Consider the following 24131-nt stretch of genomic DNA (forward strand, 5'->3'; position numbering starts at 1 on the left):
ATTCAAGCTTTAGTAGGACATTCTTGAACCCATTAACTGTGCTTTCTTTACTTGTTGCCCAATCTATGGTGTACATTTCTTTCTTTCTGTCTTTATTGCTTTCTCGCATCTCATTTCTTCTTCTTCTTCTTCTTCTTCTTCTTCTATCTTTCTGCATTAGAGTGTATAGGAAGGTAACAAAATAATTTATTTCTACAAAGCTCCACGTTTGTAGATGTCCTTTAGTTTATTATCTGTGATGCCTGATAAACTCTCAGCAACACTGGACTTTTGTATTGACAAGAAGTGAGATTTCTTAAAGAAGCACCTACTCAGTTACAAGCAGTAGTTAGAAGTATATTTCAGTGCTAGCACGATGCCTTCTGATGACAATTCAAAAATTTCACTCTAAGAGCTCAGAATTTAACAATTTTAATAACTATTTCATCAGTGTGCAAATGTTTAGATTTTATTACCAAAAGTATTTTACGTATTTGAAAACTTGATCGATTTTAATGAACTGAAAAAATGAACTTACAATTATTCTTTTATTGTTTAGGAGTCCTTGATGGCACCTGAAAATGGGAGATATATTCGCCGATCTCTTGACTTGATCATGGAGTCACTGTTGGACACACTGCACAGTGGACCAGGATCAGAGGCAAAACTTCATGCAGCAAAGTGCCTAGGCCGTGTTGGTTATGTGCTAGACCAAGATTTTAAAAGGTTTGTGAAACATATGGTAAAAGCATTTTTGAACAACAATATAGTAAACAGTTGTTTTTAAAAATCAAATAAAATGAGCTTGTACATGCCAGATTGTGATAGACTTGCACATGGCAGAAAATGACAAAAATGCTAATTTCAGAATGACTGTTTCATTCTGTAGTGGACTGTGCACTAGTCTTAAACTACCTTATAGACTAAAATTACAGGCAGAGCATCACTTTTTTCAGTCAGCCCACTCAAAGACGTTGATTTACACATTTACATCAGAGTAGTATTTTGTGACGATGTGAACATCTGTATTTTATATTATTATTATTATTAATAATAATAATAAGTTGAGCCAGTAGTTATGGTCTTGTTTAAAAGGTGCACTGGAAGTTGACGTGTGAAATAAGCTTGTGTGTAATGGGATATCCTTGTATCTGCATTGAAAATCAGCTTCAAAACGTTATGATAAATTTAAAGACCATCAGAAGAATGGCAACTGTTGAAGTGAAAGTACTGTTGTTTATTGGTGGACTTAACATGTGATGAAGTATGTTGGTGACCACCAATGTGAGGGAGATGGAATACAGTTGCCAAAATGAAGTGACTCATATCTGTAAACTGAGCTCAGTTGTTAGAACACACACTTAGTCATTGGTATGGGTGATTAAAATTTTTTTAATTCCTTGGCAATCTTAGTTTTTCACCCTTTCTTTTCCTGTTTGGGTTTGATTCCTGTGCCTAATGACGTCACTGCTAATCTTGTATTGAGCTCTAAACCACCTTATTTCCTTCACTTGTAATAACCTCAGTGAGGCAACTCTGTATATGTACCGGGTGATCAAAAAGTCAGTATAAATTTGAAAACTTAATAAACCACGGAATAATGTAGATAGAGAGGTAAAAATTGACACACATGCTTGGAATGACATGGTGTTTTATTAGAACCAAAAAAATTCAAACATTCACAAAATGTCCGACAGATGGTGCTGGACAGCAAAAGGTCAGTGACTGCGCATGACAATCATGCTTAAAAGGAGCTGTAATGAGAGAGAGAGAGAGAGAGAGAGAGAGAGAGAGAGAGAGAGAGAGAATTAGATGCACCAGCAGTCGCAGCGTGTCGACGTTACCTGAAAAGGCGCTTTTAGTGAAGCTGTATTATCATAATGGGGAATGTACTGGATCAGCGTTATGGAAGGGGATTTGAACAGGTAAAGGTCCGTTGACAAATGCAGCTGTAGCAAGAGTGATTTTGAAGTTCGAAGCCACAGGTTGTTTAGATGATAGACCCCTTAGTGGCCGACCGAGCAAAAGGCGTAATGCCTCTGAGACAGTTCAGGAAGAAATGGAGACTGTACCGGGTTCGTCTATGCACAGGGAAGTCAGCACTCGTGCAGTTGCACGTTACACCGACATTCCATACACTACTGTTTGGTTGGCACTTAGATGTACCCTCCGAAACTATCCGTACAAAATCCATCGGCATCATGAACTATTACCTGGCGATTTAGTAAAGCGGAGGGCATTTGCGATGTGGGCGTTTCAAAAGATGGCGATTGGTGTTGTGGACCGACGAAGCTCATTTCACGCTCTGAGGGTCTGTCAATGCCCACAACTGCAGAATTTGGCTACCGAAAATCCTAGAACTGTCGTGGAAACTCCATTGCACGATGAGAAAGTCACGGTATGGGCTGGATTTACCACATCTACCGTTATCGGGCCTTTTTTCTTCGAGGAAATGCGTGATTCTGGTTTTGTAACTGCTACCGTTACGGGTGAGAGGTACGCTGATATGTTACAGAATCGCATTATCCCCAGCCTGGCTGATAAACACCTGATGGAATGTACGATGCTTATGCAGGATGGTGGTCCACCCCATATTGTTAGACGTATGAATGATCTCTTGCGCGCGTCATTTGGTGGTGATCGTGTGCTCAGCCGCCGCTTTCATCATGCTTGGCCTCCCAGGTCCCCAGACGTCAGTCCATGCGATTATTGGCTTTTGGGTTACCTGAAGTCACAAGTGTATCGTGATCGACTGACATCTCTAGGAATGCTGAAAGACAACATCTGACGCCAATGCCTCACCATAACTCTGGACATGCTTTACAGTGCTCTTCACAACATTATTCCTCGACTACAGCTATTGTTGAGGAATGATGGTGGACATATTGATCATTTCCTGTAAAGAACATCATCTTTGCTTTGTCTTACTTTATTATGCTAATTATTGCTATTCTCATCAGATGAAGCGCCATCTGTCGGACATTTTTTGAACTCTTGTATTTTTTTGGTTCTAATAAAACCCCATGTCATTCCAAGCATGTGTGTCAATTTGTACCTCTCTATCTGCAGTATTCTGTGATTTATTCAGTTTTCAAATTTATACTGACTTTTTGATCACCCGGTATATTGACTGAAAATTGCAGACACGAAGTATGTATTCAAAAACCTACATAAATTAACATTTATTTCAAATGTATTAGATGTCCATGTGTGTAACTCTCATGATGATCGCTACTGGTAGATAAATTCCTGTGTTATCCATATTCTGGGCCATCTGAATCTTCCTCTTAATAGTTTTATGTCTATTTCTGAAAGGAACTTAGAATGGCTTTTAGGAGTCTTTATTGTTGGAAAGAAACAGGTGAATCACAAGGCAGCTGGTAAGGGACCCAACGTTTGGGCATTGAAAGTAAAACCTAACGTCTTCTTTAATTCATATTTTTAATATTTTATGAAGGTCCAGAAGAACATGTTAGATTTTTGTAGCTTCCACAGTTGTAACCTGTAATGCAATTTGTTCTTTTATTGTAGGTATCTGGACTGGGTGTTCCAAACATACCAGAATGAGAGAAATGAGGATGTGAAATTACTTTTAATGAAAGCTGTTTTAGAGACACTGAAACTGGATACGGAGACATTAAAATTGAAAGATTTTGCAAGTGTAAGTACAATATTTACTAATACATATAAATGTATGAGTGTTTGAAAAAATTGTGAATATGCTGCCACAAGCAAAGTTATACCAGTGGAAAAATGCTTGTGTTGGAGCACCAAAAATGTGAATATGTTCATCTTTAAAGACTGTGAGAGAAAAGTGGGGAACCAGGTGCCTCAGTCCTCATTCCACCTTCCTTACGAAAAATTTTTTAACTTGCAAATGTATTCATGCTCTTTTTAATATAGGACATTCTAAATCCCTTTACCCAGTCTCTCTTCATAATTAAACCTTCATATTTGGCATATCCCTCTCACTGTCACGTCTGTATATCTCTCTCCTAATGCCTCATTTTTCTCCCATTGATTTGCAGTACATAGCTTCCATTGTCTTCTTTTGTCTTTCTTTTCCACACCCACCGTCTCCACCATACATCAGCATCTCAGTAATTCTGGGGAAGAGGGGGTCCAACTTACTTTATTTCTGGTACTCATATGTTTCAAACTTCAGTCCTAAATGCTCCCTCCCCTACACCTATGTGTTAAAAGTTTACCGGTCTGTGAGGATCCAGACCCCCAACACTGCCTATGGTCTCCATTCATCTGTATTTTTCATTTCTACTGTCTCCTTGCTCTTTTGCTTGTACTGCTGCTATCTCTCTCCATCTCTCTTTCTGTTTTACTGCCTCTCTGTCTCACTGACAATATATCCTCTCTTTGGCTCCCATTGCTATTCTTGTCATCTATCTTCCTTTGTCTTGCACTGCCACTTTCTCTCTCTTGCCATCATGGTCTCCTCTTGTTCTCTCCCACTGGCACTGTGTCCTCTTTCTTCCACTGTCACAGTTCCTCTGCTACCATCTGTCACCACTAAATAGAATGAATATGCTCACCAGCCAAAAATTTTGGTGAGAAAGGTGGAATGAAGAGTGAGGCAGCTGGTTCCTCACATCCCTGTCAGAGTCTTTTGGAGAGGAATGTATCTGCCTTTTTTTGTGCTCCGACAAGAGCATTTTTCTGCTGTTTCCCTTCTTTTTCCTGCTACTGCAGGATGTGCTGCATATATAAAACGAATTCTGTAGGTCAGAAGACACAACATTTATGTGCCCTGACACATATAAACAAGTAGCATGCACAATATAAGGTTAACACAAAATTGTTGATTTTTTTCTGGACACCTTACTCATCGATAGCAGTTCGTGAAAAACTCTCTGTTTATGATTTGTATCATAAGAGTAAAAATGTAGTTGGAAATAATTTATTGAATTTTCAGTCTTTCCAGTTGTACATTATTTTTGGCAGCTGTTTTAAGTTAAGACCCTTTTTAGCCCATTTTTGTAATTGCTGTACCATTTGGGTAGGTGTGAAGTGCTTATTATGTGGAGATTGCATATTAAAAAGTTTTATTGGTGAAAAAATGCTGACTAAAAACAGTTTGGTGACTGCAGAACCCTTGTGATGACCCTAGAACCCTTGCATATGTTCACTATGTCATTTAAAATCTACGTTTACAGATGTTAAGTGTATATTACATGCATAAGTATAGTAACTTTGAACCGCAGGGTCTCAGGAACGGTTAAAGATATCAAAAAAAGTTTCAAGGTTTGATGAGATAATCATCTTAGGAGCATATGGTAAAAATTTCACTGATCTGTCATGAATATAAATTATAGAAGTACCCATCCCCACAGCTCGTACTTTTTGTACCCAAAAGTCATGGTTTCTCAGAGTTTTGTATGAGCTGTCCATGAACAAATGGTGCTTTTACACTGAGGTAACAAAACTTGGGGGATAGCCTTCATAGCTTGTTCGGGAGGAGTTTAGGTTTTTTTAGTGATACACACATATAAAGGTGGCGATAGTATCACATACGTAAGGTAAAAAAAGGGCAGTGCATTGGCGGTGCTGTCAATTATACATGGGTGACTAGCATGAAAACATTTCTGACGCGATTATGGCTGTGCAACAGGAGTTAAGACTTTGAACATCGAATTGTAGTTGGAGCTAGATGCATGGGACATTCCATTCCAGAAATTGTTAGGGATTTCAGTATTCAGAGACCCGCAGTGTCAGGAGTGTGCTGAGGATACTAAATTTCAGGCATTCCCTCTCTCAGTAGACAATGGCCGAGAGCAGTGACGTTTGCATAGGTTTGTCAGTGCTAATAGACTAGCAACACTGCATGAAAAATGGCAGAGATGAATGTGGGACGTGCGACAAACACATCTGTTAGGACAGGGCGGCGACATTTGGCATTAATGGGCTATGGCAGCAGATGGCAGACACGAGTGCCTTTGCTAACACTAAGACATTGCTTTTGGCTTACTCCTGGGCTCTCGACCATATTGGTTGGACCCTAGATGACTGGAAAACCATGGCCTGGTCACCTGAGTTCAGATTTCTTGTGGTAAGAGCTGAGGGTAGGGTTAGTGTGCGGTGAAGATCCTACAAAACCATGGAGCCAGATTGTCAACAAGGCACTGTGCAAACTGGTGGTGGTTCCATAATGGTGTAGGCTGTGTTAACATGGGATGGACTGGGTCCTCTGGTCCAACTGAACCCATCATTGACTGGAAATGGTTATATTCGGCTATGTGGAGACTATTTCCAACCATTCCTGGACTTAATGTTTGCAAACAATGATGGAATTTTTATGAATTAGGATGCATCATGTCACTGGGTCACAATTGTTCGTGATTGGTTTGATGTATATTCTGGACTGTTCGCGTGAATGATTTGGCCATTCGGATCGCCTGACATGACTCCCATTGAACATTTATGGGACATAATCGAGAGGTCAGTTTGTGTACTAAATCCTGCACTGGCAACACTTATGCAATTATGGATGGCTACAGAGGCAGCATAGGTAAATATTTCTAAAAGAGACTGCCAGCGACTTGTTGAGTCCATGCCACTTCAAGTTCGTGCACTATGCCTGGTAAAAGGAGATCTGACACGTTATTGGGAGGCATCTCATGTTTTTTGTCACCTCAGTGTATAAGCCGCCTAAGGTCCACCCTAGACAACTAATTCAATACAACTGACTGATTTGCTCAATTTACCTACAGTGGAGAAAGTGTACATTTTGACCCTGTACTGTAGGGTAGCTGCTGTATGCCCATTCCTCTGACAGGTATACAAATGCTTGCTAGCTCAAGGTCTATACAAAACACTTGATCCCCTGTCTCTGTGATCAGTAGAACCTGAGGTATGACCCCCTGAAAAATCATTTTTTTCATGGGTGCCTTTTTGGAACATATGATTACCCTGCACTGTCGTGCGTGGACTGGTAAAATAGTAAGGGCTGTGATTTTGCTTAACATCAAAATAATGAAATGAGCTATCAAAATCAGATCTCCCCCCCCTCCGCCCCAACAGATTTTACAACCATCTGTTTGTGGAACAGTTTTGTGTTGTTATAATGTTTAGAAAAACAAATTCAAGATATTAAGTTCTCTGAGTAATTAACATACAACATATTTAATAAAATAATTGTTAACTATATAGGAGAAAAATTGAATTTTATTATATTAAAGGAACAAACTGACCAGAAAAGCAGGTAATGCACATTGAATCGTGGAAAGATTTTGTGTTTCAACAAAATCTGTACTATCAGCCCATAACAGAGACAGTAGTTTTGTCTGTATTAGGAAATTGAGAACTATATACACTATGTGATCAAAAGTATCTGGGCACCTGGCTGAAAATGACTTAAAATGTCGTGGCACCCTCCATTGGTAATGCTAGAATTCAATATGGTGTTCCCGACCGTTGCCTTGATGATAGCTTCCTCTCTCACAGGCCTACATTCAGTCAGGTGTGCAAGGTTTCCTGGGGAATGGCAGCCCATTCTTCATGGGGTGCGGCACTGAGGAGAGGTATTGATGTCAGTCAGTGAGGCCTGGCACCAAGTTGGTGTTCCAAAACATCCCAAAGGTGTTCTATAGGATTCAGGTCAGGACTCTGTGCAGGGGGGAGCTTGAAAAATGAGTTTCTGAAAGCTAGCGTATGTTCAGTCTTGGTTGTGAGTGTCTCTAGATGACTTGACACTTTTTCTTGACTTACAGTGTGCTTATGAAACACCAGACAATAACAACTGATGTAGTAGTAACTGAATAATGTGTGAAGCTGATCCAAGTAACACAAACATGGGTTTATTCATAACACTCTGAACAATAACTGAAATAAGTTTCTTAAGATTCCTCATGTGATAAGAGAAAGAACAGCTGATGTGAGTGGTACAAACTAGAACAATATAGAGACCGCCAGTCAGCACTGCTCCATGTGTGTATAGGCATGGACCACTGGTAGACGGTGCAGCGGAGATTGCGACATGTGCATGCTTGCTACCATCGGCCTCTAGTGGCCAGCTCGCGCTGATACAGTTGGTAGTTGATTCGGGTACACAAATGTGGCAACACTACATGTGGCTCACTCGTACTCACACACACTAGTAGCAGGGTACAGTAGATGTAGCCCTAAAATGAATAAGTCATGTTATATTCTCTTTCATTGGAATGGGGACCAGTAATATTTTGGCAACAAAGCTATTATCAGTGTCACGAATATAAATAGCCATTAAAGAAGTACCTGAAATGTTGATACATATATCCAATGCCAAGGAATTTCATAAACCTTTTTTGCAAGAAGCACTATTTTCTGTGTCACATTATTGGCCATTTGTTGATTCATGCTTCATATGAACTCGGGAAGTAAATGTGTATGCTAAAATATTTTGACAACTTTCTCATCTGCAGAACTATGCAAATTATGGGAAAAACACACACATTTTCATAGTTAAAATATTGATAAAAATGAAGGGAAGCATTTCTTTCTGTACCTTACCTTTGTTTATTAAGTCAGTCAAATCACTAATAATTGCTTTTTGTATGCTGCCTTTGCTACTTCTAACTTCTTAAGTGCCTACTCCTTCATTTTAAAGATAATGTTGTGCCATTGGAAATTGGGTTCCATTCCATACAAAATTCTGAACCATAAGCTTTGCATGGCTCTGTCACATACCACACACAAGTATATGAATATTGCATGAATGTACACCACAGTAAATTGCCTATTCAAATTAGTAATGTTTTGCATGTCACTAGTTCAAATGATCATCACAGAATATGATGAGTTGTTTCATCATCAGTCGAGGCCACAGCTAAAGTTACACATTGCTCTGCTTTGCAAACAGCACGTTCCATGCACTGCATATTGATTTCTGCCCATCTCTCTTTATTGTTAGCACTAAATTCTGAAATCAGGAGAGTACAGGACCACGTCTGCTCATTGAGAACCATCTGAACATGGTTGTTGTACAGCACTAGTGGAGCACCGTAAATTCTCTCTCTCTCTCTCTCTCTCTCTCTCTCTCTCTCTTTCTCTCTTTTTTTCCAAGGTAGGGGACGTACTGGAGTCTAACAGAAATGCTTGAATCAAATGAAAGTATATAGTGATTCATTTATTGTTTATAAGTGGTTTGCTTTTTTATTTTTAAATATGTAAAATTGCATTATATCTTGAATCATTCTTTTGAAATATACTTCATGTAGTTGCCACTAATTGGTGGAATTTTTCTTTCTATAGGTGTTAATGGCTCAACTGCAGAACACACTTGAGTACGCAGATTCTCCTGAATTCCTTATAAATACTGTTGATGTTATACTGCAGCTAATTGATCTCTACCCGGAAGTTTTTACTAAACATTTTAGGGTAAGTGTGGCACACAGTTATGTGATCACAGAATATGCAGAGAAAAATATTGAGTAGCATAAAAGCACATAAACAAGGTGTTATCATGTTCCGTCTAGGACTGCTTCTCTCTTCTGTTATAATATTGTTTCCTAATCATTTCTATATTTCCTTTCCCAGGAGAATATTGAAAGTAAACAGTTCTTAATATTTGAACAATGGAAAGCTTCGAATGGAATAACAATACAAATTAGTACACATTGGCGGACACACATTTAAAAGTAGAGTGTTGCAAAATGTCAGCTTTGGGGCAAAGTGTGATGTCAGTGCGTGCGCGCACAGTCATCTGTGGGCACTGTTGCACCACTGCAGTGAGCAGTGGTGGTACAGAAGAGGTGTTGGTGTTGGTTGGGGATAGAGATAGCAGGGTAGGGATGAGAGAAGATGCTGTGGTGCTGCCTGTAGGAGTGTGCAGAGGTATGGCAAGGGTAGGATGGTGGGGCGCTGGGGGAGGGAAAGAGAAGCAGACTGAGGAGAAAAACTATATAAATGAGCTGGAGGGATGGAAGGTGTGTGTGAGGGTGGAGTGGGAGTTGGGAAGGGGATAGAAACAAGCAGGGACAGACACTAGCTAAGGTCACAGAAGGGTCACAGGAAAGTAGAATAAGTAGCAGGCAGAGTTCCCCTTCCCCCATATCAGAGAAGCTGGCATTGGTGGGAAAATTCCAGTTGGGACAGGCTGTAAAGCAGTCATTGAAGATAAGCACAGAGCATGCTCAGCAACGGGATGGTGGTCCTGCCTTTGATGTGGTATTAAATGCCTGTAGCAGGAATGGAATAGTTGGTACTGGGTCTGTGAGGGCAGGTCTTGCATTTGTCCCCCTGCGGGTTCGGGGGTTAGAATAGGCCCGCGGTCTTCCTGCCTGTCGTAAGAGGCGACTAAAAGGAGTCTCACATGTTTCGGCCTTATGTGATGGTCCCCTCTCGGGTTTGACCTCCATCTTTCTAAATTATTCCGAAGAGCGAGCCAATTGGGGAAGGGCGCCTTACGTGGTGCACTGTATCCGTCGTGCATTGAGACCTTTAGCCGGCTTTTTCGTCGTTGCAATAGTGTTCCGCTCGTTTTCCATCTCTTGGGCGAGGATACGTCCCTGGATGCGATTCCCACGCTGCACTCTGCAGTGTTTCTTTTAACTGCGACGACGACCTTGGACAGTTTTGCACCTAAGATCCAGCACGGTAGCCAGTCCGTTGTGGTGGGGCCGCCATGTACCCTCTTGGTTGTAGCCCCCTGACAACACAGGGATCGCTCTACTGATGCCTGCGCCGTTAACTCCCCACGTATGCCAAGGAGTAGATGCCCGTCTCCCTGGGGCATCAGGACTCCCGGCAATGGACATCCTGCCAGGTGGCTATTGCTGCGGCTGGGTGGCGCCCGTGGGGAGGGCCCTTGGTCGGAGTAGGTGGCATCAGGGCGGATGACCCGCAATGAAGCGTGGTACATCATCTCTCGCTGGCGGCCAGCCGCCAGCAGTCTCTAAGCGTTCTCGGGCTCAATTTAATGCTGAAAAGTACAATCCGAAAACGTTCCCCTCTCTGGCCACGCCGTGGGAGGAGCGTAAGTCTCAGGATGGAGGTAATAGTTATTCGCCCCGATTCTTAGTTTGTACGAGAGCTGATGGGGAGTCTTTTCTCTCCACAAAGCCTCAGTTCTTCGTCGAGCATTTAGAGGACAAGTTTGGGGAGGTGGAGGGCTTGTCTAAAATGCGCTCTGGCTCAGTACTGATACAAACGGCATCCTCCGCCCAGTCACGCAGGTTACTTGCTTGTGACAAGTTGGGGGATGTTAACGTTACTATTACTCCACATAAGAGCTTAAATATGGTCCAGGGTGTTATTTTCCATAGGGACCTCCTTTTGCAGTCTGATGACGAGCTGCGCGCCAACTTAGAACGTAGAGGTGTTCATTTCGTCCGGCGCGTTCATCGGGGTCCGAGGGACAATCAGGTTGCTACCGGTGCCTTCATCTTGGCCTTCGAGGGTGATACGTTACCGGAAAAGGTCAAGGTGATGGTCTACCGATGTGACGTCAGGCCCTATATTCCTCCCCCGATGCGGTGCTTCAAGTGCTGGAAGTTCGGCCATATGTCTTCCCGCTGCACTTCCAGCCTCACATGTCGAGATTGCGGACGCCCATCTCATCCCGATACTCCATGTGCCCCGCCTCCCATCTGTGTCAACTGCGGGGAGCACCATTCACCTTGCTCGCCTGACTGCAAAGTCTTTCAGAAAGAGCGCAAAATTATGGAATATAAGACCCTGGACCGGCTGAGCTATACTGAGGCCAAAAGGAAATATGACAGACTCCATCCTGTGAGAATGACATCTTCTTATGCAGCTGCTACGACAACTGTGCTAGCCCCATCAGTTTCGGGACTTCCAGCCAGCTCGATAAGCAGTACGACTCCTCCTGCCCCCTTGCCTGTGGGGGGGCTCTACCCAACCGGTTGCTCCTGCACCACCTACCTCAGGAGCAACCTCCTCCCACCCGTCGGGGACGTCCGTCCCCGCTTCTCAGCCGGAGAAGCGTCTAACTTCTTCGGCTACTCTCGCCCGTAAGAGTTCCCTTGGGACCCTCCCTTCCCAGGGTTCCACCAGCGGGAAGGGTGACGGCCGCCAGTGGCATAAGTCCTCACCAGCGGCCGGGCGTAGGGCTTCACGATCCTCCTCTGTCCCGGAGGCTGAATCGGTGAAGCCTTCCCAGCCGGTGCAACCCAAGGTTCAGCGAGAGAAGTCCAAGAGAAAGACCTCTAAGGCCACAGAACTTGCGGTGGCGCCAACCCCACCGCACCTTTCGCGCTCTGCGTCTGAGGATGCAGTCGAGATTCTAGCGTCCGCTGAGGACCTTGATCTCGCTGGTCCCTCAGACGCCATGGATGCCTCTCGTACGGGTACTGAATCGGTGGCAGTGAGTGAACAAGCGGCGTAAATTGCCTTCCCAGTCCTTTCACGCCTTTCTCAGCCATGGACAATATCATCCTCCAGTGGAACTGCGGCGGTTTTTTCCACCATCTAGCTGAGCTCCAACAACTTATCAGCCGTCACCCTTTCTTCTGCATAGCTCTTCAGGAAACTTGGTTTCCAGCAATGCGAACCCCCGCCCTCCGTGGCTATCGGGGTTATTATAAGAACAGGGCAGCGTATGAAAGGGTGTCGGGTGGCGTCTGCCTCTATGTCCTTCACACTCTGCACAGCGAGTCTGTCCCTCTCCACACACCTTTAGAGGCTGTCGCTGTTCGGGTGTGGACGCCACAGGCTGTTACCGTCTGCAGTCTTTACCTTCCACCGGATGGTGATGTCTCGCAGCATGTCCTGGCTGCGCTGATAGCCCAATTGCCGCCACCTTTCTTGCTATTGGGCGACTTCAACGCCCATAACCCTCTGTGGGGTGGGTCAGTGGCAACAGGTCGAGGCGCCATCGTTGAACATTTATTGTCGCAGCTCGATCTCTCGATTTTAAATGATGGTGCCTTCACACACTTCAGTGTGGCGCATGGCACATACTCCGCCATTGACCTTTCAATATGTAGCCCTAGCCTCTTACCGTCTCTCCAATGGAGTGTGCATGACGACCTGTGTGGTAGTGACCACTTTCCGATCTTTCTGTCACTACCACAGCGTCACTCTTCTGGGCGCCCTAGCAGATGGGCTATGAATAAGGCTGACTGGGACTTGTTCTCCTCCACTGCCGCTATTGAGCCTCTCTCTAGTGATGACATTGATGCGGTGGTTCAATCGGTCACCACCGGCATCGTTACTGCCGCCGAATCTGCCATTCCCCGTTCTTCTGGGTCCCCTCGGCGGAAGGCTGTGCCTTGGTGGTCGCCTGAGATCGCTGAAGCGATTAAAGATCGCCGGCGGGCGCTCCAGCGTCACAAGCGACATCCCTCCTTAGACCACCTTATCGCCTTCAAACGGCTGCGTGCGCGGGCCCGCCTCCTTATCCGCCAAGGCAAGAAGGAGTGCTGGGAGCGGTATGTGTCCACCATTGGCCTCCATGTCACTCCTTCGCAGGTCTGGGCCAAGATTCGACGCGTCTACGGCTATCGGACCCCTGCCAGCGTCCCTGCGCTCTCACTGAATGGAGCAGTTTGTACTGACTCCGACGTCATTGCAAACCGCTTAGCAGAGCATTTTGCTATGAGTTCCGCTTCTGCGAATTACCCCCAGGCCTTCCGCTCCATTAAAGAGCGGATGGAACGTCGGAGCCTTTCTTTTCGCACCGACGCTTCTGAACCCTACAACGCTCCATTCAGTGAGTGGGAATTTCAGAGTGCCCTTGCCGCTTGCCCTGATACCGCTCCCGGGCCAGATCGCATCCACTGTCAGATGCTGAAACACCTTTCAGTGGACTGCAAGCGACGCCTCCTCGACCTTTACAACCGTCTCTGGGTCGAGGGCGAGTTTCCGTCGCAATGGCGGGAAAGTATTGTCATCCCCATTTTGAAACCTGGAAAGAACCCTCTGGAGGTGGACAGCTACCGTCCCATTAGTCTCACCAACGTTCTTTGCAAGTTGCTTGAACGGATGGTGAGCCGGCGCTTAAATTGGGTACTGGAGTCTCGGGGCCTTCTGGCTCCGTCTCAGGGTGGGTTCCGGAAAGGCCGCTCCGCCACCGACAATCTGGTGAGCCTGGAGTCGGCCATCCGTACTGCCTTTGCCCGCCGTCAGCACCTGGTCGCTGTCTTTTTCGACATGCGGAAGGCGTACGATACGACATGGCGTCATCACATCCTTTCTACGCTTCATGGATGGGGTCTTCGGGGCCCTCTGCCGATCTTTATCCGCAATTTCCTGTCGTATCGTACCTTCCGCGTGCATGTCGCAGCCTCCTATAGTTCCACCCACGTCCAGGAGAATGGTGTGCCACAGGGTTCTGTTTTAAGTGTCTGCCTGTTTTTAATAGCCATTAACGGGCTCGCTGCGGCCGTGGGAAATTCTGTCTCTGCTTCCCTGTATGCTGACGACTTCTGCCTTTATTACAGCTCTACTGGCATTGCAGCTGTTGAACGTCAGCTACAGGGCGCTATCCGTAAGGCGCAGTCTTGGGCTGTAGAGCATGGGTTTCAGTTTTCGGCAGCCAAGACCCGCGTTATGCATTTCTGCCGGCGCCGAACAGTCCATCCTGAGCCGCGGCTTTATCTTGGCGACGAACTCCTTGCTGTGATGGAAACCCACAGGTTTTTGGGGGTGGTTTTCGATGCCCGGTTGACTTGGCTGCCTCATATCCGGCAGCTTAAACAGACGTGTTGGCGGCATCTAAACGCTCTGAGATGCTTGAGCCACACCCACTGGGGCGCCGACCGCTCTACCCTGTTGCGGCTCTACCAGGCGTTAATCCAGTCTCGCCTGGATTATGGGTGCCTAGCTTATGGCTCAGCATCCCCATCTGCGTTGCGGGTGCTGGACCCAATTCTCCACAGCGGGATACGCCTTGCCACTGGTGCTTTCCGCACCAGCCCTGTGGACAGTGTACTAGTGGAGGCAGGTGTACCTCCACTGCGGTTCCGGCGCCAACGTTTGCTGGCCGCTTATGCGGCCCATGTTCTAAGCTTGCCCGGGCATCCAAATTATCGTGTCCTGTTCCCGCAGTCAGTCATCCATCTGCCAGACCGTCGGCCCCGGTCGGGTTGTCCGATCGCCGTACGCGTCAAGGAGCTTCTCTGTGGGCTTGGGTTTTTCCCTGTTCCACCTCCTTTCCGGGCGCCTCTGCGTACACCCCCGTGGTGTGTTCCTCGCCCTTGCCTTCGGCTCGACTTGACACAGGGCTCGAAGGACTCGGTCCCTCCAGAGGCCTTCCGCTGCCGCTTTTATTCCATCCTGGCCACGTATCAGGGCTCTGGAATTGTTTACACCGACGGTTCGATGGTTGCTGGTCGTGTCGGGTATGCGCTAACTCTAGGGGACCATTCCGAACAACGGTCCTTGGCGGCTGGCTGCAGCGTTTACACTGCTGAGCTAGTCGCCATCTTTAGAGCCCTAGAGTATATCCGCTCCTGCTCAGGTGAGTCCTTCGTTATCTGTAGCGATTCCCTGAGCGGTTTACGAGCTCTCGACCAGTGTTTTCCTCGTTCTCGTCTGGTGATGGCTATCCATGAGTCCCTGCATACTCTTGCGCGTTGCGGCCGCTCTGTGGTCTTTGTGTGGACCCCCGGTCATGTCGGTATCCCGGGCAATGAACATGTTGACCGCCTGGCGAAAGAGGCCACGAGTAAACCATCTCTGGATGTTGGCCTCCCAGAGGCTGATTTGCGGGCGGTCCTCCGCCGAAAAGTTTTTGCGCTTTGGGACGCTGAATGGCGCGATCGGATTACACCCAATAAACTCCGTGCCATTAAGGAGACGACGACTGTGTGGCGGTCCTCCATGCAAGCCAACCGCAGGGACTCAGTCGTCCTTTGTCGGCTCCGTATTGGCCACTCCCGGCTAACACACAGTTATTTACTGCGCCGGGAGGACCCTCCTGTATGTCACTGCGGGGCAGCTTTGACGGTGGCCCACATTCTGTTGGCCTGCCCCCTTTTAGCTGTGGTCAGGCAGACATTTGCGCTGCCTGATACGCTCCCTGCCGTTTTATCCGATGACCCTGTTATGGCTGCCTTAGTTTTACGTTTTATTAGGGCAGGGAGTTTTTATTCTTTCATCTGAGTGTTTGTTTTATTTTTTGTTTTGATTCTGGCCTTTGGCCTATGATTTTAAACTGATCTTTTAATGTGTTTCTAAGTGGTTGGCTTTTCCTTTTTTATTTCTATCGTCGGCCAACCACTGTCACACTCTGTGTGGTTTTAGTTCGTTTTGTCTTGTCCTTGTCTCCGTTTCTCTTGTTCTGTATCGTCTGTGATCTATTCTGTTCCTCGTTTTTATTCTCTGTGGATGTTCTTTGTCTTTGGAAAAAGGGACTGATGACCGTAGCAGTCTGGTCCCTTTCATCCCCCAAACCAACCAACCAACCAATCTTGCATTTGGATCTTTTACAGGGATACAAGCCTTGGGGCAAAAGAGGTGGGAACATGGATGGGGCAGGGACTGACAGTATGTTGCATTGGTTGGGTGGGTGGCAGATTGCTACTGTTAGAGGAGTGAGGAGCACATTGTCAAGAACATTCCTCATTTCAGGGCACAATGAGTGCTAGTTGAAACCGTGGCGGAAACTGTGGTGCAGTTGCTCCAGTCCTAAGTGGTACTCAGTAACAAGGGAGCTGCTCCCTCGTTATTGCTTAGTGGTTATTTTGGGGGACTGGGAATGCAAGGTGCAGACAATGGAGAGAGTGTAACTTTGGTCAGAGAATGCCTCAGTGATGAGACCCTCAATATATTTGGATAGGGACTGCTTGTCAGTGCAGATGGGACCACTTTGGATGACTGGCCTGTATGGAAGGGGGATTCCTTGGTGTGAAATGAATGGCAGCTGTCTAAATGTAAGTATTGTTGATTGTTGTAGGTTTGATTTGGATTGAGGTACTGATGGAGCCATCTGTGAGTTGGAGGTCACATCGAGGAAGGTGGCTCGTTGGGCTGAGGAGGACCAAGTGAAGAAACTGTTGAGATTCTGGAGGAATGTGCAGAGGCTGTCCTCACGCTCAGTCCATGCCTTGAAGATGTTTGCAATTTAAACCAGATGAGAGGTTAGGGATTCTGGGTGACTGGGAAGGATTCCTCTAAGTGGCCCATGAACAGGTTGGCACACAATGGTGCCATATGGGTGCCCAGGGCCATAGTGTGAGTTTGTTTGTGGTTGATGCCTTCAGAGTAGTAATAGTTTTGGGTGAGGATATTATTGATCATGCTGACCAAGGAGGAGGTGGTAGGTTGGAGTCATTCAGGGATTTGAGAAAGATAGTGTTCAGTGGCAGGAAGGTCCTAGACATGGGTAACTTGGTGTAGAGGGATGTTCAATTGACAGTGACAAGCAAGGTGCTAGATGGGAAAGGACAGGCATTGTGGAGAGTCATTGGAGAAAATCTTTAGTGTATTTTTATACAGGAGGGCAAGTAAAAACTTCTGCATTGATTGTTAAATACTTTTAATAAAAAGTCACTACCAATTTTGTGTCAATAAAGATGCATATTCAGGTGTTCAGTACATGAAATTAAAACTTTACAGAATTAATGTGGCTGGAAAATATGTGTACTACTATAAAGTGTACTCAAAGGTTTTTAAACAATCATGGCATAGCAAAGTTATTGCTTAAAGCAAAGTTCCATTGTTCATCATTCAGATAGAAATATATAGCACACTGAAAATGATAGTCCACAATTAAACTGATTGGCACCACAGCTCCCCTGCAAGTGATAGGAAACTTATTTAAATTTCTGACTACAGTATAATTAAGTAAACTAACCAAAAACACCTTATTTACATGTCTTAACTTGTACAGATGAGTGTTGAATATCTTACCCATGCTGAAGACAACATAGAAGTGTTTATGGCACAAGTGTAAACTATACTGGTGAGCCCCTAATAAGAGCCACATATGCAATGTGGTGCTAACAAGAGTCTTGGACTGAACTAATGCTATCTATGACAAGAAATGTGGGAGTTGGCTTTGCAGTGCGTCTGACTTAAATACTAAAGTGTATTACATGGTCATTAGAAATTTTTCTTTTTTAAAGACAATCATAGTTAAAAATGATTAAAACTTCAAAACACAAGATAACGTATCCCTGAAAAGCCTGTCTAAAGCATGATTTTTTTTTTCGGTTTTATAGCTCTTTGTTTTTAGAACAACCACACGTATAGTGTATCTGTAGTATTGCAGGGCATTTGAAGAAGTATGTTTTTAAAAACATCTAATTACATCAATTGAAGGTAAAACTGAAAGTGTCTCATGAAAACAAGAACCACAACAAAGTGTAAACGTGCCCTGTAGATATGCACCAGTTAGGTGATGCGTAGGCTAAATGTTATTTACCTAGACAATCAAAAGTAGAGAGCAGATTTATTTGACACAATGGTAGTTTTAGTTATTTGACTTAATTGTACGGTAGTCAGAAATTTAAGTAGGTTTATGTGGTTTCCTATCACATTCAGGTGATCGGGGGTCACAATCACTTTAATCGTGGGCTATCACTTTTAGCATGCTATCTGTTTCTGTCTTGGCAGTGAATGGCGAGACTTCTGTCTGAGCAATGTTTTTTAAACAAAATGTTCAACTTTGCATTTCATTCATCTAGTATTGGAAAATGATACTTGAACAAAATTGTATATTTGAGGACTTTGTGTAGTGAGGTTACTACATGCCAAGTTTACCGTTTGTCATACATTTAGTCCCTGAGATATAAGAAGCCAATCTCCGAATTTTTTTCAAGTGCCTTTGTTTTTTCTTCCAGTTTTGCCTACAATTTTCTGGCTGAATGTGACTCGTAAAATTCAATTCAATGCTTTTCTTAAGAGAAAGCATGAAATTGTACAAGATGACAAAGTTTCATTTCTTTCAACAAAATATTGCCCGAGATAAAACAGCTCGGTTGCCAAAAATTCATGCTCATTGTGCAAATATTTGCACATCGAGTCAAACAAGTGACTACATCTGTCAGTGTTGCCGTAACAAGTGTTAAGCTTTACCATTGTTCATTGGGGACGTGAATGAATGTTCACATAAAATTTCTGTGAAATCTGTGATGGTCAAGCAGGGAGACCTAGGCATGTGGACATGGAATGGCTCAGATGTGAAAATGGGACAAGATCAAAGTTGCAATAGAAATAAAAAGATGATGATAGTTGGTTGCAGTGTTGAGTAAACATGAGTTAAGAAGAAGGAGCCATGAGGTAGTTATGGCATGTCTATGCTTAGGTGAGAGGAGTGGGCTGTTAGGGTAGGCAAATATACATATTATGCAGGGAAGGCCAATAAAGCATGTGAAAATACTCATGGGTGTTTGGAGATAGCACTGTGGTCCATGTAAGAACATTGTCATGTACTGAACACAGCTGCGACCCTAAGGGTACCACGGAAGTCAGTGCATGATAAGTGGGTGGAAAGTTTGTAGTTTGGGGGACAGCAAGGAAAGCAGGGAAAGCAAAAGACACACACTGTGGTAATGTAATGGGGTAAGAAAGTAACAAAGGGAAACCAATTTGATCATAGAATAGTTGAGCAGATATTTGGGAATCTGGTCTTGCATTGGTACACAGTAGTGTGTAGTTCCGTGATGGCGACGGAAATGTCCACTCACCTACATTCGGTAGCCTTGTCAACAGCTCATTACATATCTTACCAAGTTTCACTATATCCAGTGACACTCAATCTTAATGCACTCAGTTATGTATGTGCTTGGCTCAGTTTTTGCAGTCATTAATTTTATAGGATTTTTTGTGAATTTCTGTTTTCAAGTGAGCAGCATGCCAATAGCAACTAACTGTGTGCACTTTTTAATTAATATTTGTATAATTATGCATTTTTTGTTTTTATATAGGACACTGTAGATATATTAGTCGGTTGGCATATTGACACTGCCCAGAAGCGTCATGTGATAGAGTATGCATCTGAAAGCCTTCAGAGGTTAGCACAATTCTGGGTAGCCGATCTACAGTTCTCGACAACCCTTCTAACACAATTTCTTGAAGATATGGAGAGTTACAATGAAGAAATGATTCTGCCTCTCTCTGGACGTTCTTCTCCTGCTGATGGGGAACAGCCGATGACTCCAGAGCAGTGTGTTGCAAAAATTACCTCACTTATCAAGTAAGCAATTTATTAGTTAAGTGTTACTTTTCCAGTGACTGATACCTGTGAAGTAGTTCCATACTTCGTATTCCGAAAGAAAAGATATGGAAAATGCTAGTTGCATGTTTCTCTGTTATGTTGTAAAAACATAAAGGAGCTATTACAAACTAAACATTATACTAGGAATATTCCCGAAAAAATCTAAGAATATGAAATGACTAACAAAGAGATAGAGGGGCTGGCCAGTACTTACCTCAGCTCAGTACAGCTGATAGTTACACAAAACAGAACAGAAAATTTACGTTCCTAGCTTTCGGAACTTTGTTCCTTCATTAGGGTGGAGAGAGGGGGAAGAAAGGAAAGAAGGGAAAGTGGATTCAGTTACTCACAACCCAGGTTATGAAGCAACAGGGAAAGGAAAACAGGGAGGGTAGCAAGGATGGAGGCATGGTTGTCAGAGGGAAGCCAAAGACATTCTACTGTAAGTACTGTGCCAGCTTCAAACCAAAGAGGATGTATACAGAAGTAAAGACGTATATAGTATAAACACAACTATGTAGGCTGCAAAGATGCGTGAATGGCTAAAGAGGAAAGGGAAAGAAGAGAAGACTGAAGAGTAAATGGGAGTGAGGTTGTTTAACGTAGGTTCAGTCCAGGGGGATGGCGGGATGAAAGGATGTGTTGGAGTGCAAGTTCCCATCTCCGCAGTTCTGAGGGACTGGTGTTGGGTGGGAGAAGCCAAATGGCACATACGATGTAGCAGCTTTGTAGGTCCCTAGAATTATGCTGGAGGGCATGCTCTGCTACTGGGTATTGGACATCTCCTAGGCAGACAGTTCGTCTGTGTCCGTTCATGCACTCAGCCAGTTTAGTTGTTGTCATACCGCTGTAAAAGGCTGTGCAGTGCAAGCATGTCAGCTGATAAATGACGTGTTGTTTCACATGTGGCCCTGCCTTGAATTGTGTATGTTTTACCAGTAGCGGGGCTGGAGTAGGTGATTGTGGGGGGGATGCATGGGGCAGGTTTTGCAACGGGGTCGGTTACAGGGGTAGGAACCGCTGGGTAGAGAAGGTAGTCTGGGAATATTGTAGGGTTTGACAAGGATGTTACAGAGGTTAGGGGGGCAACGAAAGGCAACTCTGGGCGGTGTGGGGAGAATTTTGTCAAGGGATGATCTCATTTCAGGGGTTGACTTTAGAAAGTCATATTCCTGGTGGAGTAATTTTTTGTTGTATTCGAGGCCAGGATAATATTGGGTGACAAGGGGGATGCTTCTGTGTGGTCTGGGGGTAGGAACATTGTTGTTGGACGGGGAGGAATGTATTGCTCGGGAGATTTGTTTGTGGACAAGGTCTGCAGGATAGTTGCGGGAGAGGAAAGCACTGGTCAGGTTATTGGTGTAATTGTTGAGGGATTCGTCACTGGAGCAGATACGTTTGCCACGAATACCTAGGTTGTAGGGAAGGGAGCGTTTGATGTGGAATGATGGCAGCTATCAAAGTGAAGGTACTGTTGTTTGTGGGTTTGATATGGATGTGGATGTGCAGTGCAGGTGTGGATGTGAGCTTCATCAAGATGGTCAACATCCAGGAAGGTGGCTTGGGTTTTGGAGAAGGACCAGGTGAAATTCAGATTCGAAAAGGAGTTGAGGTTATGGGGCAAAATTAAGGAGTGTTTCTTCACCATGAGTCCAGACCACAAAGATGTCATCTATGAACCTATACCTGGCCACGGGAAGCAGCTGTTGGGTCTTCAGGAAAGCCTCCTCTATGCGGCCCATGAAGAGGTTGGCATAGGACGGAGCCATCCTGGTTCCCATGGCCGTTCCCCTAATTTGTTTGTAGGTCTGGCCTTCAAAAGTGAAGTAATTATGGGTGAGGATGAAGTTGGTAAGTGTGATAAGGAATGAGGTTTTTGGAAGATCTTCGGGTGGGCATTGGGAGAGGTAGTGCTCAAGGGCAGAGATACCATGGGTATGTGGGATGTTTGTGTAAAGGGATCTGGCATCTATGGTGACAAGAAAGGTTTCAGGTGGGAGAGGAGTGGGAATGGATTTGAGGCGTTCTAGGAAGTGGTTTGTGTCTTTGATGTAGGATGGGAGTCTGCGGGTGATACGTTGGAAGTGTTGGTCTACCAGAGCTGAGATACGTACTGTTGGGGCTTTGAAGCCTGCTACAATGGGACGGCCAAGATGGTTCTCTTTGTGGATTTTGGGTAATAGGTAGAAGGTAGGTGTACGTGGCTCAGGTGGAGTGAGTAGTCTATGGAAGCCATTGTGAGGCCTTGTGAGGGACCTTGGATTTTGAGGATTTCTTGCAGCTCAGTCTGGATGGAGGGAATGGGATCCTGGGTAACAGCTTTGTAGGTTGAGGTGTCGGAGAGTTGACACAGTCCTTCTGCCACATACTCCACACGATCAAGTACCACAGTTGTGGAGCCTTTATCCGCCGGGAGGATGACAATAGAGCGGTCTGTTTTCAGCTCTTTAATGGCACGGGATCCAGCTGGGGTGATGTTGGGGGTTGTCGGGATGTTCTTCAAGGAGGACTGGGAGGCAACACTTGATGTGAGGAATTCCTGAAATGTCTGCAAGGGATGGTCCTCCCGCGACTGTCCCATCTACAAGGATGAACGGTGTATACAGGAAATTCGGGTCAAAGAGAAAGTGTGCACCTCGGCTGGTCGCAAGCTATTTGCTAGTAGGAAGCCCACGCTGCTCCCAGCAGGGAAATACAGTACTGCCCTCGCCTCTCCTCGGACTACCAGGGAGGTGGTGACACAGACATGTGATCTTACCTTTAGCTCTACAGTCATCCGTTCGGCCAGTGCTAAGATTGCCCCCTCAACGTCTCCTCTTCCTCCAGTCACCCCTAAGACACAAGCACCTTCATCAGCTTCTGCCAAGACTAAGATCCAGAAGTCAGATGCACGGGCCTTCAAGAAGGAACCGTCCCGAGCAGACCCCCTACGTACCTCGAACTCCCAGCCATCGACCAGTACTTCCACTAAACGACCTTCCAAGAAGGCTCATAGGAAGCAAAGTTCTCCTTCTCCGTCACGGCGTGTTTCTTCTCCTGCGCCACCCAGCAGTTGCCGCCCCAGGCCGTCATCCGTATTGCCTGGCCGCACCGCTGGTAGCCAAACATCTGGCCGTTCACCGGCAGAGGAAGCTCCCCCTCCCGGCCGTCTTAACAAGATGGCCGACGAACCTATTGAACCAATGGACGATGACTCTCCGACTATTGATAGCGGCGGCAGTGCTCGCTCGAAGCCAGGCCCTCAGCGGCCTTCGCGGTGACCCCTTCTTGCTTCTCCCTTTCTCTTTTTCTTCTCACAATGGCACTTCTTCAATGGAATATTCGCGGCGTTCGCTCCAACCGAGAGGACTTAAAGTTGCTGCTACGCTTGCACTGTCCGCTCGTCGTAGCTCTCCAGGAAATGAAGCTACGCCCATGTGATCAAATTGACTTGGCACACTATGCCTCTGTGCGTTTTGACCTATCCCCTGTGACAGGTATTCCAGCTCATGGAGGGGTTATGTTGCTGGTCTGGGATGAATTTACTAAGATCCCATCACATTGCACACTGGCCTGCAGGCAGTTGCCGTCCAAATTACTCTCCCCACTTTTACATTTTCCATTTGTACCGTTTACACTCCATCGTCATCTGCCGTTACCAGGGCAGACATGATGCAACTTATTGCTCAGCTACCTGCACCATTTTTGTGAACTGGAGACTTCAATGCCCACCATCCCCTTTGGGGCTCTCCAGCATCCTGCCCGAGAGGCTCCCTGTTAGCAGACCTTTTCAACCACCTCAATCTTGTCTGCCTCAATACTGGCGCCCCTACTTTTCTTTCGGACACAACTCGTACCTATTCCCATTTAGCCCTCTCTTTATGTACAACCCAACTTTCACGCTGGTTTGAGTGGAACGCACTTTCTGATACGTATTCTGACACGTATCTCCTGCATCATACTCCCTCTCCGTGCTAAACTAGTTGGAACATCTCCAAAGCAGACTGGGGGCTCTTCTCTTCCAGGGCGACCTTTCAGGATCAAACCTTCGCAAGCTGCGATA

General features: G+C 45.4%; 1 protein-coding gene across 1 annotated transcript in view; it reads left to right on the forward strand.

The window, feature by feature from the left end:
* The window catches only part of LOC126175920 (serine/threonine-protein kinase SMG1), a 383335-nt gene that overhangs the window by 61950 nt on the left and 297254 nt on the right, over positions 1 to 24131 (forward strand). The window contains exons 4-7 of the mRNA XM_049922990.1: positions 539 to 705; positions 3511 to 3640; positions 9220 to 9345; positions 19800 to 20068. Of these exons, the coding sequence (XP_049778947.1) occupies positions 539 to 705; positions 3511 to 3640; positions 9220 to 9345; positions 19800 to 20068 (692 nt within the window). The remainder of the gene's footprint in view (positions 1 to 538; positions 706 to 3510; positions 3641 to 9219; positions 9346 to 19799; positions 20069 to 24131) is intronic.

Source organism: Schistocerca cancellata, chromosome 3, assembly GCF_023864275.1.
Source record: "Schistocerca cancellata isolate TAMUIC-IGC-003103 chromosome 3, iqSchCanc2.1, whole genome shotgun sequence".
NCBI lineage: Eukaryota > Metazoa > Arthropoda > Insecta > Orthoptera > Acrididae > Schistocerca > Schistocerca cancellata.